Raw genomic sequence first — 16,541 nt, forward strand, 5'->3', positions numbered from 1 at the left:
GTAGCTGAAAATCTTTTTCAACCATGTGGTCTCAGGTTCAGTCCCATTGCAGAGCGTCTTCAGGAAGTGTCTTCTACAGCCCTGGGCTGACCAATTTCAGGTGGACGCAAGCCTGGGCAAAGGTTTTTGAAGAAGACTGGCAGTTGTCCATACATGCAAGTTGTGTCGCCACACCACCAATGTTTGTCCAAGGGAAAGGCTGCTGACTTGAGATGACACAACTTAGCACCAATGTTGATGCAAGTGTTGCTGTCCTAACACACAGAGCTAGAACAGAGGCAACAAGGCATGTTGCCTGACACCACCCAGCATTGGTAGCTTTTTTTATTGATGTTGTAAGAAATATAAAATTGACTTGGACAAGATTTGAAGCCAGAATCCAGAGTTTGGCAACCTTGAAGCATTTAATCCAACACTAATGACTGCCAATTGGGTTTAATTAAATCAAATACACTAGTATATTGGATCATATGTTTTTTTTGCAGACTAGGTATGGCTGTGTAGCTGAAAATCTTTTTCAACCATGTGGTCTCAGGTTCAGTCCCATTGCAGAGCGTCTTCAGGAAGTGTCTTCTACAGCCCTGGGCTGACCAAAGCCTTGAGAATGGATTTAGTAGACAGAAACTGAAAGAAACCTTTCACACTCCCCTCAGACACTTATACATATGCATGTGCATACCTTAGTCATGACAGCATGAGATGGTTGCAAACAAACATCATCATACAATGTTGTTCATTTTCAGTCTTCCATGAAAAACATGTCTGGCAATGGTGAAATATCAACTTGCTTGGAAACATTTGAGAGTTGGCAACATGTAGGACGTCCAGCCATAGAAAAATCTACTTTGATGAATTCCATTCAGCCCACGCAACTATGGAAAACTGGAGGTTAAATGATGAAAATGAGACAGACATAGGACATCTAGTGTGTATCTGAGATCAACTGTCAAGTAGTGACCACTTTGTTTTCATTACAGGTGAACCAGATTAAAATTTAAAGAACATTACAAAAGTGAGTTGGTTCAAATCCCCATCATCCTCTTTTAATGTCCGCTTTCCATACTGGTATGAGTTGAACAGTTTGACCAGAGCTGGCAAGCCAGAGAGCTGCACCAGGTCCCAGTCTGATTTGGCATAATTTCTACAGCTGGATGCCCTTCCTAATGCCAACCACTTTGCAGTATGTACTAGGTGCTTTTAATGTGGCACCAGCACAGGGCTCTTGCAGGCCAATCCTCTTCATCATGGGGAGTAGCCTTAACATTTCTGCCACTGAGGACACGTCTTCTTGAGTAATGGAGAATGGGTTTGCTAAATATTGCAAGCAAGTTACTGCAGCTAAGACTCAAGATAACAATTAATTATACAGACCTTTGCTTGAAGACAATCTAACCATGACCATCTTGTCTGTCTTTGTCATACATAGCTATCTATACTACATTATTGTATGTTATCCTTGCTTTTGCAATTTGAGAGATTTGGTTGGTATTTCTAGCAAACTGAGTGGTCACAAGGAGATGCTCTCATTAACCCTGATTTTCTAAGGCCAGCCAGACTTCCTGTGATCAACCCTCACCTGTTCCCAAGTAAGGTAATATTTCCCCATGGCCAGACATGTTTTCACAGAAGACTGAAAATGAATAACACTGCTTGGATGACTGACAATCATTTTACAACAATCACGTCATATCAAGACACAAACACACAACACACACCCACATATGAGCTTTTTTCTGTTTTCCCTCTCACTAAGAAAGCCTTAGTCTTGTAACACACTTGCCCAAGGAGCTACACAGTGGGACTGAACCTGAAACCATATTTCTCAACCACAACACCTAATTATAAACAATTACAAAATAAATCATGAAATACCAAATCTATTGAATTAGATAAAACCAATCCAATCCTCAGAAATGATAAATAATAGAGTATACAGGTGATTAAATCAATTCCAATACCTTACTGGTACCATGCAGAACAAAGAAAATATTACCCCCAAACTGCATATCATTGAGTATTTGATCCATTTTACAAAGGAGTAGCTTACCTTGGACCATTGACCCGCAAATGATCACGAACTTCATGGATAAACACATTTGGTGGGTTGTTAACCATATTGCTCATTGACTGAAGATGAAAATAAAATAGATCACAAATTAATAAAGACATTAAAAATATTTTTTTAAATTTAACTTTGGAATCCAAAGTTCTGTAAAATTAATCTTACTATAGAGTTTAAGGGCTCAAACCTTACTATAGTTATTGTGTTCATCTTCTATTTGTAAATCACTACTGATTTCTACAGCTGGATGCCCTTCCTAATGCCAACCACTTTGCAGTACGTACAAGGTGCTTTTAATGTGGCACTCGCACAAGTACCAGTATTTAGCAACAGGAAAGACAGTTATACATTGCATATGTCTTCTGAGTTGTTTCAAGAATATATAGAAGGTTTTTGTAATCATCATTAACAAAATAAAATAATGCTGTAGCATCAAACATACATATCTTACTTGTGAATTTATAGCACCACGAACTGAAACCAACCATGCTCAGCAATCACAAATACCTTACGTGAAGATTGTCAATACTGAGTTTCCAATAGCAGATACCATATACATGAAGACGGATATCAATTCAAAATCCGAACCGATTTGTAGTAATCTACATTATCAGCTGCTCACTCAACCATTTACATTACCCTATGAAGGGACGATGGTGTTACAACATCATGAGTTCATCGCAATCAATAATAGAGTGAACGAACAAACCAACCTAGGCGCCTTTTCAGCATGAGCTCTTCGAGGAAATCAATCTGACAACGATGATGGTTTTTGAAGTTTAACACAATATAAAGCATGAAAACAGAGGGTTCAGCAAAGGTAAACATGGTCAAATACATCCAACTTGTGAATGCACAAGTCTGTCGCTTTCATTGGCCATGCAGCAGGATGATATGAATGAGCGCTAAGTAGAGGTAAATTTTTGTGGCTATAAAAGTCTCCAACCAGAGACAAGCTGATCCTAAAGAGAACAGAATGCAGCGTGCACCAAACTGATATAAACATCTATCTCATCTTTGCCCTGGCCTGTGAAGATGGTACAAAGGTACTTAAATTTTCAAATACAATGGCAAACCTTTCAGAATGCAAGATGCCAATGAATATAAGCTTTGACTTGACTGCACTGGTTTTTCATGCCAACATGCACTGCATACAAACTGAGGAATTCAACAGCAGGCTGGAAATCCATATAAATATTGCCATTATTGCAAGATTGACAGCATAATTGAAATCCTTTGAGTGAAATTTGGTCTCAATGAGACATCTGAAACATCCTGCATAGAACATTCCACTCCAGTTGATGACAAAGTTGAAAAGCAAGAACAGCAAACCTTTACTCATGTAGAGCTGTAGTTTGCTCTAATTAGATTCAGTAGCTACACAGGTAATAACCCATTTGCTATCATGATATCCAGAGGATTCACCACTAATTAGATTGACTATTTTCTTACTCAAGCTCACTGCACCAGCTTATTTTATAATAATAGTTTGTCCTATGTCTAAAGGAAAGTGGCCTAGTGGTCAGAGGGTTGCACTCACAGATGCAAAAGAGTTCCAGCAATAATTGGGGAGTTAAGTGGTGTCCTCCTCAGTGGGGAATGTTGTAAGCTCAGTCACATATATACCATAGAAAATAGGTTAAGCTCTAACCTTATGTATTATAGAGCTCAAGTCTGAGTCTATAGTTTGATCAGGAGGCAGAAACTGTACCTATAGCCTTTGCAAATTTCCCAGAGACCAGTGCAGTCAATATGATCGATGCTTTTGAACAACTTATAAAGTCAACTGCAGGGAAAACATGGCCAGGCATTCTGGGAAGAGAAAGTTGTGCACTATGGTTAGTAAATGGGGGGGAATGTTGTAGGTCAAACATTATGATGTTAATCATCAAAAGAAGCCTGTGTTTAAATGAGACTCACTTGCACAACTTTCACTATAGCCATTTCATTATACATCCGACTGTTCTCTACTCCCTGCTGAGTCCCACGCTGTTTCTCATAACCAGCTTCATTGTAGTAAGGTTCAGCCACTAAAATTAAACCTACAAGTACAAAAAAATTAAATTAAATTTAAAAAACAGGAAATCAGGAAAATAATTTTGTACGGCAATTACAGCTGCTTCAAGAAGAAAGTTTTATGAAAATCAATCATTATATCACTGATGCTTATGTTTTTTTGTTTTTTTTCCCGAAAGTATAATCCAAAACATAAGTGAAACTGGTTAACCAATGTTTTCTATAACTGGATGCTCTTCCAAATGCCAACATCAAATATATTTACATTATTTTCATCTTTATTTCAATTCAGTTACAACAGCATGGTAACAAACATGGAAGTTTCATTTTAATTATTGTTACTATTCTTTTCCTTTTTTTTTTTTTTTTTGATTGTTAAGCCCTTATTCATTCAACAGCCTTTTTCTCTACAAAGATTTAGACCAGCAGGAACTCTCACACAGGAATTAACCAAAACTAAGATTCAGAATCAAATACATACCTTGTATTGAAACAAGTACTTGAAGTAAATTAGACTCCTGCGTCCATACTTCATTACCCTGTTAACAACAAGAAACAATCATGTATAATATAATACATATATAATAGTTTGCTGTCCAAAAGGTATATATATCAATTACTACTCTACAATTGTACAAAAAAAATTTCAAAATATATAAAAAGGTATTTCTACTGTAACACTTCTAATTCAGATACGAGACTGGTAATTTTGAAGGGCAGGGCTAGTTGATGTCATTGTCTTCAATAGTAGACTGGTATTTTAATTTATTGACTGAGACTTCAAGAATTGATATTTTCAGGTTTCACTTTAACTTTGATATTACTAACATTCTGCTGAGGCCTATTATAAATAAGTAAATACAAGAACAGTTCTGCAAATAACTATGCAAAGATTGTTTATTTTCTTTAGGTACAGGCATGGCCTTGTAGTTAAGAAGTTCTGCAACCACCTGGTTTTGAATTCAATCCAACAATGTGGTACCCTGGGCAACTGTCATCTACTTTAGCCCCACATCAAAGTATTGTGAGTGAATTTGGTAGACAGAAACTGTAGAGAAACCAGCTGACAATATGTGCATGTGTACATATGTATCATTACTTAACAGCCAGCGGTGGTTTGTTTATGCCCACTGTAACCTAGCAGTTTGGCAAAAAGAACCTGACAGAATAAGTACCAAACTTAAAAGTAAGTACTAGGGTTGATTTGTTCAACTATACCCTTCAACATGATACCCCAGCAAAGCCACAGTCTATTGGCTGAAACAAGTAAATGAGTAAAAAGGTAATAAATATTTAAATTAAAAATATGAGAATAACACATGAAGACTACATCTACTGTTAAATTATCAATAGGCTTTACAACCTGTTGATCAAAGCCGACAAATGACCAATGTTTCTTAAAAGAAACAATATTTTAATAATTTCAATGTCTCCAAGCAGAACCAAATGATATATATTAGCCCTTTTGTTACCATATTTCTGTTGAGATGCTTTGTGTTTCTTTCAATTAATTTTAAATATAACGAAGAATTTAGTAAAATAATTAAGCTAATGTTTGGAACATAAATTGTGACTAAGGTTTGGTGGAAGATTTTAATTGAGAACTTTTGAAAACAAGACAGTTGTACTAGAGAGCCAGAGACAGTTTCAAGTGGGTTGGTATCAAAAGGGTCTAAGGAAATTTTATTGGAAATCTCATGATCCAGTGCCATTAGAAATAACTGTGTGCACATTCAGCTATGGCTTCAAATTCAGTCTCTATGGCACCTCCAGCAAGTTTCTTGTAATATAGCCCCAGTTCCATCAAAACCTTGGGAATGGATTTGGTAGATGGAAACTAAAAGAAGCTCATTGTATATGTTTATGTGTCTATCATCATCATCATTTAACATTCGATGTTCATGCTAGTATGGGTTGGATGGTGTGACCAGAGCTGGTAAGCTAGGGGTTTGCACCAGACTCCAGTCTGATTTGGCATGGTTTCTATGGCTGGATGTCCGCCTAGTGTATATACATATATTCGTGAGTATATGTATGTTTGTGTTACTTTGTCTTGACATCACATGGTAGTAAATGAGTGTCACAGTCATACAAGCATTATTCATTTCTAATATTCTGTGAAAACACATCTGGCTATGGGGAAATATCACCTTGCTTGGAAACATGTGAGGATTGGTGACAGAAAGGGCATCCAGTTGTTGAAAATCTGCCTCAGTAAACACCATCTAACCCATGCAAGTATAGAAAAGTAGAAGTTAAAACAATGATGATGAAATTAAATTAAATGTATTTGAAAATATTATATTTCGGAATGGTCATTTTGCCAATAAAATACCTTCATTACATTTGTTGATAGTAAAATGCATTTAAGTAACTTACCTTGCCAGACCAAGTACCCAATAAGCTTACACAGACTTTACCATCTTCATAAAGATTAGGGTTGAGTCGATCAGCACAGTAGGACAAATAATGGAACCTGGGTGGTGATGCAGGGTAATCATTTGGCAACTGGACATCGAAAATAAATAGACCATCTTCATAGGGAGTATTTGAAGGCCCAACTATCATCACTGAGAATAAGTCCTGAGAATAAAGAATAAAAAAAATATATTCAAACTCAGGATAAGAATTACAGACTTTTATTCAAACTGGCAAAGTTGTTGCAGTGTCAGATAAAATGTTTCACTGTGATAGTTTTGTTTCTTTGCAGTCTTGAGTTCAAATTCCACCAAGGTAAACTTTGCCTTTCATCCTTTCAAGATCAATATAAAAGTACCAATCTAAGATTATAAACTGGTGGAACTGTAAAGATACTGGATCAGATGCCTTGTGGTGTTTGTTCCAGTTCTTTGTGTTAGAGTTAAAATCCCACAACTTTCTTCAGTGGTAGACTTAATGAGTGACCTGATTTAACACCATGGCCTGGCATCTTGGTTGCTTTTAACAAAATTCATGCTACTCCAGACTGATGATGAGCAATGACTCTGAAACCAGTCTCTGAATGCTGGTTTTGCTGGGTGGAGGTGCTTGTCTCCACTTTGGAAACATAAGGACACAGGAAATGTGTCAAGTCCAACAGGAAACAGTGTTTCCTAGGGCTAAATAGCAGTAGCATTCTTCCCTTTCATGGGACTGTCACATTAAGTTGACAACATACCATCACTTTATCGTGCTGCTACTGCATAAATCTCTCTGAAAGATTTAGAAATGTATTATTTCTATTTTCAAAAATCAGTGAATGTATTTCAAAGGTGGATAGGCATCGACAGCCAGCAAGGCCATGCCTTTTTTGTCTACGACACGTTGTCTCCAGTTTGTTACCTGCGGTAAGGGAGTTCGTTTCCTGTTCTGTTTATTGTAAATTTATGTTATTTTGAAGTGAAATACTTTAATTGAAATCAAACTGTTGTCCTTTGAAAAACAGTAATTTTCGCTCTGCAGGGTGGAAAAATTTCTGTTAATTTTATTGTGAACTGTGATTTTTACGAATATATTGTCTGAAAATCTTCTTGTCATTTCTGACAAGTGTGAAGCAACGAAGTAATAGAGACCAAACCAGCTGTCAATTATGCTGCAGCAACAGGAAGGGGTTTGAATAATGATGTTTTGCAAGTGAAAGAAGTGAAGTTCAATGAAAAGAGATTGAAAAAGTCTAATGAACTCATAGTTAAAGAAGGAAACAGCCTGAGGCTGACCCCGCCAAAAGAAGCAATAGAGGAAACAGCTAAAAAAAACTGTAGTGTATAGAATGCTGTCAAATTCAAGTAAAAGGGTGGAAATAGCAACCGTTGAAGCAATGGAAGAATGTCTTAAGGACATTAAACACCTAATGACATTCTACACCAGAGTCAAGAAGTATGGCACAGTGGAGGTAGGGTTTGCAACCGAACAGGACACAATAAAGCGCTCCATGGTGCCATTGAGGTCAGAAGAGTGGGCACTACAGCCAACCTACTGTGGCAAACGTGCAGCCAGAGTTAGGATTGGCAGAGTGCCCCCAGAAATCGATGAAGCGTGGCTGGTGTCAGCCATCCTCTTCAACACGGAGGAGGAGACCAATGTGCTGAAGGTCATGAGGACAACAGAGGTAAACTGGTTTGGATACAGCCTCGAGGTGATGGTCCAAATCAGTTTACCAGACCTGCATAAAATTGCAGATGAAATTATGCTGCCAGAGGATGTTGAACTAAGAGTGGTAGTGGAGGGAAGACCTCCCATCTGCTACCACTGTGGAGTACGGGGACACATGAAAGCAAGGTGCCCCCAGAAACAAGAAGTAGAACAAGAGCAGCAGGAGGAGGAGGTGGAACAAGGAGTGGTAGTACAAAGCCAAGTAAGTGAAGAGATGGAAAATGTAGAAGGAAAATACTCAGTTGGAAAAAGAAAAAAGAGATGAAAATGCATATTCACCACCAAAAAGCCTGCAAAAAAAAAAAAAAAAAAAAAAAAAGAAGAGAGAAAAGGCAACATAGAGGTGATACGAATTGAAAGAACAGAAATAACACAAAAGAAAATTACAGAAGAAAAAACAAGTATGCGGAAAGGAAAGGAAGCAACAATAAAGAGTAAGAGAGAGACAGAGATGGTTGCGACACAAAAACCAGGAACATTAGGAGAGAATAGAGATGGGAAACAGGAAGGAGTACCGAAAGGAAAAAATGTGAGGATGATGATAGTATAAAAAGAGTGTAGAAATAGAGAAACGGATCACTAAATTGAAAAATGTAATCAGAGTAAAATTATTGGGGAATGAGGATACTGAAGACAACAAGGCAGTTTTGAGTGAGTGAGTGAGTGAGATAGTGAGTGAGAGAGAGAGAGAGAGATTAAAAGAATTAGTTGGTGAACAAATTGTAATAACGGAGTTGCTGGTTCAATGCAACAAACTACCACCAGTGGTACCATTTGACGACATAATAGAGTACATAGTAAATTGAAAGTAAGTGAAATTTGTAAAACTTAAAATAATGCTTAAAAAAAAAAAAACGTTGTAAAGAAGAATAATGAACTGTTCGTGAATAATGTGTTACATAAACAGTTAAATAACACTACCTGTGTGGGGTGTGCAGGTAAGACATTTCATTTTTCATTATATCATTATATTCATAATTCCATTCAATCTATGTTTTTTGTACCCCACTGTATTGTGTTGTTTGTCTTTGCTTGTCCCTTCTTTGTAAGAGCCAATGTGCTTGTAATAAAGAATAAAGCTAGCAAGCCATGCTACTCCAGACTGATGACGAGCAATGACTCTGAAACCAGTCTCTGGATGCTGGCTTTGCTGCGAGGAGGTGCTTGTCTCCACTTTGAAAACATAAGGGCACAGGAAATGTGTCAAGTCCAACAGGAAATGGTGTTTCCTAGGGCTAAATAACAGTAGCATTCTTCCCTTTCATGGGACTGTCATATTAAGTTGACAACATACTATCAAAATCCAGTCTGTTGAATGTATTTGGGGCAGGTTTTCAGTTTTGAAGATATCTCCCCCACCTCCTTCCCTCCTGTCAATCACAAAAACCCTGTAATAGGTCATGGGTACTAAGAGTACAACAAATTAGAATCTAATTAAACTATATTATAGAAAAGAAATTTTAACAATGATATTCCTTTTTTTCAGTCAATTTACTTTGAACTAAGCAGTTATAACACTTATAAGGTACAAATCCTCTGTTTGAACTTGGGGAATTAAGTTGACTGAAACGATTGACTTCAAATCAAGATTACAAAAATGACTCAAGGGAAATAACCACAACACAATTGAGTAAGAGTTTACAGCTTACATTACAGCATATATATTGCTCTTAAGAATATATTATAAGTATTATTATTACAATAATATTCCTTCAGGCGTCGATAAATTAAGTACCAGTGGGACATTGGGGTAGATGACCAGTCCTCTCCCCACAAATTTCAGATATTGTGCCGTTAGTACAAAGGATTATTACAATAATATATGGTATTGCTATTATTACAATAGAAGAAGATGAAACAAACAAGAAACCTGGAGAATATCTATTTTCCAAAGATTTAGCAAAGATCCAAACAACTCACAAAAATGATTATACATTTATATATAAATAACAAAAGTAGTGAAAAAAAAAATGAAAGCAGGAAAAATCAATACATACCATTCTCTCTTCAAATTCTTTAACAAAAATACCATCAGGAAGACTAGTTTTTAATAACTTTGACTAAAAAGAAAAAGAAAATAAAAATAGAATTTCCAAACAAAAGGATGAATTATGTTCAAGTGGGTACTCAGGCAATACATATTCAATTTATTGCTCATATGTGTGTTCCATATTCACCTTATCCACTCTTAATGGTAAAGAGGGATGAAAATGAATGACTAGGAGCTGTTAATGTGTTAAGATTCTTTGTAATATGTAACTACATTAATACCAATACCAAATTACTAACTCCTTAACCATTTAGCATTTAAACAAACCATATCTGGCATAAATATTGTTTTATATTTAAACTGGCTAGATCTGATGTATCACATTTCCTTTACAATGACATTCAAAGCATATACAATCACATCATTGAAATCTTGAAATCACAAGATGATTAATTCAAAACAATGTGAATAAAAAAGCATTGTGTTTGACAGAGTAATGTGAATGCTAAAAGGTTAATAAAATGTATATCAAAATTAACAATTATTATTTTGAAATTTGATTTAGTTTTATGACAAGATAATTAAAAACTCAAAAAATTCTAGAGACTTCAACCTTGAGTTCTTCAGAAGCTCCTATCATAAGAATTACAGCTCCCAACATAGACAAATTACAAACTAACCTCTCGCTTAAGAGACATGAAGAAAGATCTTTGGCTGCTGAGGTGAGTATGATTACAGAAATGATGACAACTTAGAGATCCCTCAACGATTTGGAAGCCTGAAAGAAGTAAAAGTAAAATAAAGTTAGTAAAAAAAAAAAAAACGTCCTCCTTCTCATTATTAATGCTTTAACAAAACTGTTCCATGCCTGCATGGGTCAAACACAACGTAGCTGAGGCAGGTTTCCCGACAGCTGAAAATGCTCTTCTTGTTACCAATCCTCACCTGTTTGTTTCCATGTATGATAATATTTCTTATAATCCTCTGAATGATAAACAGCTCCAATGGCTGGACATGTTTTCATGGAAGATTGCAAATAAATGACATCAGCTGTATAATGGTGACTTTTGTTCACATTTAGCACACTCATGTCAAGAAGTACGTGCTCATGCGCACACACATACTGATGCATGCATACACACATACTCACATATAAGCCAGTTTTTCCCCAGTTTCCATATGCAAAATTTCACTCACAAGAAACTAGTCAACTTGTGGTTATAATAGGATACAGGCCAACAGTGTCCATGCAGTTCTGGGGAAAACATCCTAACTACAACAGTAAGTTTGTACCTACAAAGACATTTCTGTTAAATACAAAGATTCTGTTCTTACAGAAAGAAAAACTCCAAAATCTAGCAGCATTTTGGAAATTTCAAGTAAAAATAAAATTTTTAAAAAAGAGAGCTGAAGCTATTTTAACATTAAAAAAGGATGAGTTGTCAAGTTACTGGACAACTGACCACATAGTTGGAGGTTCAAATCTCACAATAGTTATTGTATGTAAAAAAAAAAAAAAAAAACACATGACTGTTTGCTCCAGTTGAAAGAGTGATAAAATGGGTTCTACTCACTTCATATGCAATATATGTACATTGGGTCATCCCTTGAATAATGCAGTTTTTTAATTGCATGAACTAAAAGTCAGAGGGGGATGGGATAAACTACCTGCATCAACTTGCTATAAAAGCAGGTAGTAATTTTACCATGTACTTATTCTTAGTGCAAGTTTTGAAAAGTGCAGTTCGATTTTAACAGTTTTTCAAAGCTATAATGGAAGTGACAAAGGAGCATATTCAGCATATTTTGCTGTATGAATTGAATAAAAGCAACAACACAATAGAAAGTGCATGGAATATCAATGCAATATATAGGGATCGGATAAGTGTAAGCCAGTGTCAACGGTGGTTCCAGAAATTCCAAACTGGAAACTACAGCTTAGAAGACGAGCCACATCCTGGAAGATCTGTAGAGCTTGACAAGAATGTCCTACAAACCCTCGTGGAACAAAATTCCATCATAACTGTTGAGCAACGAACAGAGAAGCTTGGATTTGATCATTCAATCAGTCAGTCAAGTCAGAGCTTAAAGAAAAAAGACCATCTTTGGTTTCAAGACAAAAGGTGTTCTTCCATCAGGATAATATTTGGATATAAACAGCGAGAATGACATTCCAAAGGCTGGAGCAGTTTGAATGGGAAATGATGCCCCACCCACCATATTCACCGGACATTGCCCCATCTGATTATCAGTTATTCTGCAGTTTTCAAAATCATTTAGACAGAAAAAAATTAGTTCTGTAGAAGAGGTTAGAACAGTACTAGAGGAGTATTTTTCATCACGGACAAGTGAATTTTGGAAAAGGGGCCTTACAAGTCTACCAGATAGATGGTAGAGCATTGTAGAAAATGAAGCTGAGTATATTTTAGATTAAAAAAGAAATTTGTTTATCTTAATTTTGAAAAATAAAAGAAGTATAAGAAAACTGCATTATTTACAGGACGACCCAATATATATATATATGTGTATATATATATATATATATATGTGTGTGTATGTATATATATAACAGTTGAGGGAACCCGTGGAAGAAGTAGGCCCAGGAAGACCCGGGCTGAGGTGGTGAGGCAAGACCTTCGAACATTGGGCCTCACCGAGGCGATGACTACTGACCGAGACCTTTGGAAATGTGCTGTGCGTGAGAAGACTCGGCAAGCCAAGTGAGATCGTTGCCAGTGCCCCTGGACTGGCTCTTGTGTGGGTGGCACATAAGATGCACCATTTTGAGCGTGACCATTGCCAGTACCGCCTGACTGGCCTTCGTAGGGTTTTCAAGCGAGATCGTTGCCAGTGCCCCTGGACTGACTCTTGTGCGGGTGGCACATAAAAGACACCATTTCGAGCGTGGCCGTTGCCAGTACCGCCTGACTGGCCTTCGTGCGGGTGACACGTAAAAGCACCCACTACACTCTCTGAGTGGTTGGCGTTAGGAAGGGCATCTAGCTGTAGAAACTCTGCCAAATTAGATTGGAGCCTGGTGTTGCCATCCGGTTTCACCAGTCCTCAGTCAAATCGTCCAACCCATGCTAGCATGGAAAGCGGACGTTAAACGATGATGATGATGATATATATATATATATATATATTTATATAAGGGCATTACTATACGATAATGCCTCACACTTGTGTTTTTTCTGGTAGTCTGACCTTAGAGTCCCTCATAGCGTGAGGCATTATCGTATAGTAATGCCCTTATATAAATATAAATATATATTTCGGGAATAAATGATGGATTTTTTCCCTTATGAGGTTTTTTTCACGCTAGCTACTTGATAAATTCTTGTAAAAGAATTTGTCCTATTATTGAATTTATATATATATATATATATATATATACACATACACACACACACACAAGGTGTAGAAACAAATGCTCCAAGAAAGAGAAAAAAAACCTATCCCATTGTTATGAGCAACAAAAAATGGATACATAGAGTACAAGTAACTTTTGAACAATTTCTGTTTTTTACATTACAGCTGCTCTGCACCATCTTCCCTTTATGCACTGCCATTAATTATCACCTCCTCCTAGACCCACTCCTACTTTTCTTTACCTTCCCACCTAAAGTGGATTCACCTTTGACCACACCTCCACCCAAGTCTTTCATTCACAGCATGCACCTCTAATCATTTGTCACTCTTACATTCTTGCAAACCTACCAAGCCAGCCATCCTCAAACCTCGGTCCCTATTCTCTCACATTTGCTTGTCCCTATTCTTTCTCATATCTACTTCTTGTATTTTGAGGTTATGCCCTGATACCACATCAAACAATCCTTTCTCCTTTTCTATTCAGAGTCATGATGTATCTCCTGCAAAGGAGACACATGGCTATCCCAATGAGGATAGCCATGTACCCTCTACTAGGCACCTGTTTGCAACCCACTCTCATATTTTAGCCTTTGAACACCTGGCACAAATCTACTTCCACCACTCAGCTGAGGGGTTTTGTGAGCTACTTGGTGACAATCATTAGTGCTGGTGACACAAAAAAAGCACCCAGAACACTGTAAAAAGGTTGGCATTAAGTGCATCTAACTGATGAAATCATCCAAAAGCAAATATTTAAGCATAATGCAGTTCTCTGGCTCATCCGATCCAGTCAAACCCTCCAGTCCATGTTAACCCTTTGAAGATGGAGCCTCATTTGGAGTTTCAGTGCCAAAAAGAAAAAGCCCTTTTCACAAGGGCATGCACTTATTTTCAAAAAAAAAATTATAAAAAAACTAATTACTTTACATATATAAAACTATATATATTCTTGGAGGAAATTGAATGAACTAATATAATCTTCTTCATCATTCAACGTTTTGGCTGATAGATCAGCCCTGTCATCTCCTAAGGGTTAAATGATGAAGAAAGAAAAAAAGAAACAAAGAAAATGAGAAAACATGCGAGTGAACTAAGTGGACTAACCATTTTCATTGCAGACTGCAGGGTCATGTTCAATAACGGTGGTGTCAAGTGAATTTAAGGTCTCTTTAACAAGGTTCGCAGCAGTGATGTCGATTTCATTTGCCTCTTGAGATTTCTCAGATGTAGCAGAACTAACATTTTTACAAGTATCATTAGAATCGGAAACATTTTTTATATCTGCCTCTGAGCTTGTTTGAATGGCTTTGTTTTTATTGGGCCAACTGGATAGAGAAAACCAATCAAGACCAGGTGGAGCCTCGACATCATCGACAAAATCACTCTCAGTCTGAATACCTTTATCTTTATGCATATCATCACAGAAAGGACTGTTCTTTGTGGCTTCCAGTATTCGTTTCCGCCATTTCTTGTTCACTTCCTTCAGCGTCCGACCAATTCTGTCCTGCAGCAGTTTTACAAGACGTAAACACGAGTCCTTTGTATTTTCATTCCACTTTGTACAATCGGGATTGAAATTTTTAAAGTCCTGAGTTGAAAAGATCAACTCGTCAAAGTCCAATTGTGTGTTTGGGTCTGGAGAACTCCCTGCTTCTGTCTTTTTATTTGTTGGAGATTTCCGAGTAACCGGATTATCTGAAATACCAGAACTACAGGCCGAGCTTTCATTTGTGGCACTTGACCCTGAGTCTTTGGAACTATCCTCTTTGGTTGTCATATTTGCTTTGTCTACACTTGATTCCTTACCAGCAACATTTGAGATGTATTGTTTTGTTGCCATCAATAAATTTGATGGCCGTTTGTTTGGAGAAGTTGTAAGTGGTATACAGCTGTCAGAGTGACTGTTACATGCTGTGTTAGTATTCAGCCGTTTGTGAATCTCCTCAGAGATTTGTAAAACCAAATCATTGATATCGGGATCGACGAAATGATACATTTTTAACAACATATCGAGACTTTGGCAGTTATAGAACATTTTGAGAACATTGTAAGGGTAGCCCGGATCGTTGTTCTTGATCAAAGTCAAAAGGCGAGACAAAGCTCTGTTACCACGCTGAATTAAATTATCCAAATGCTCCTTCCGTTCATCATATGTTCCACATCGTGAACTAGAAGAAATTAAACAGAAGATATTTAAGGTATATAAAACACAACTTCAGAAAATACAACAACAAATAATTATATATAAAAAAAAATAATGTTTATTTGTCAGAATTAAATTATAAATCAAGCAAATGAAATAATCACAACAAAACTCAGATTTTGATCATAGAGAAATCTGTTATCAAATTAAGATTGTATATGCAGTTTCTTGATAAAATCTATAGTTAAAAGATAGATTACAATGTACTGATTTTCTCCCTACTCATTGATTGCTATATGAATATTGAAAATTGCATTATTAGTTATTACAATTAATATTATAATTACCTAGAGAGTGATAGGCAGAACCAGTACTAAGTTGTAATAGTATTTAATTCTATCTCACCATGTTCCGTAGGGGAAGGAGTTCAATATTACTCCCCAATTCTGAATAATAACACAAGTACCTGTTGACAACTGAGGTTGATTCAATCCATTATGCCACTCACTGGCCAATATATGGCTGGGACCAATGTTAAAAATCATTATTATAATCATTGTTACAACCAGTAATACTGATGCAGTCCAACAGTAAAGCTGGTAGCAAACATATTTCACAGTCCAATTCTGCTTCACTCACATTACCAAAGGTTTTGCTAAATAAATGAACATCAGTTCCCATTATACTTTTATTCCTTTGACTACCGCCATGCTGGAGTACCACTTTAAGGGGTTTTAGTCAAACAAATCGACCCCAGGACTTATTCTTTATAAGCCTAGTACTTGTTCTATCAGTCTCTTTTTCCAAACCACTAAGTTACAGGGACG

At 36.7% G+C, this 16,541-nt stretch overlaps 1 protein-coding gene across 2 annotated transcripts in view; it reads right to left on the reverse strand.

Annotated features, from left to right (window-relative positions):
• The window catches only part of LOC106868036 ((E3-independent) E2 ubiquitin-conjugating enzyme UBE2O), an 84,149-nt gene that overhangs the window by 1,174 nt on the left and 66,434 nt on the right, over positions 1-16,541 (reverse strand). For both annotated transcript variants that reach the window (XM_014913136.3, XM_014913137.3), the window contains 7 exons: positions 14,676-15,739; positions 10,880-10,977; positions 10,207-10,269; positions 6,458-6,661; positions 4,560-4,617; positions 3,983-4,104; positions 2,048-2,127 (listed from right to left, as the gene is read on the reverse strand). In XM_014913136.3, coding sequence (XP_014768622.2) covers positions 2,048-2,127; positions 3,983-4,104; positions 4,560-4,617; positions 6,458-6,661; positions 10,207-10,269; positions 10,880-10,977; positions 14,676-15,739 — 1,689 coding nt within the window. The remainder of the gene's footprint in view (positions 1-2,047; positions 2,128-3,982; positions 4,105-4,559; positions 4,618-6,457; positions 6,662-10,206; positions 10,270-10,879; positions 10,978-14,675; positions 15,740-16,541) is intronic.

Source organism: Octopus bimaculoides, chromosome 9, assembly GCF_046866305.1.
Source record: "Octopus bimaculoides isolate indiv1 chromosome 9, ASM4686630v1, whole genome shotgun sequence".
Lineage (NCBI taxonomy): Eukaryota > Metazoa > Mollusca > Cephalopoda > Octopoda > Octopodidae > Octopus > Octopus bimaculoides.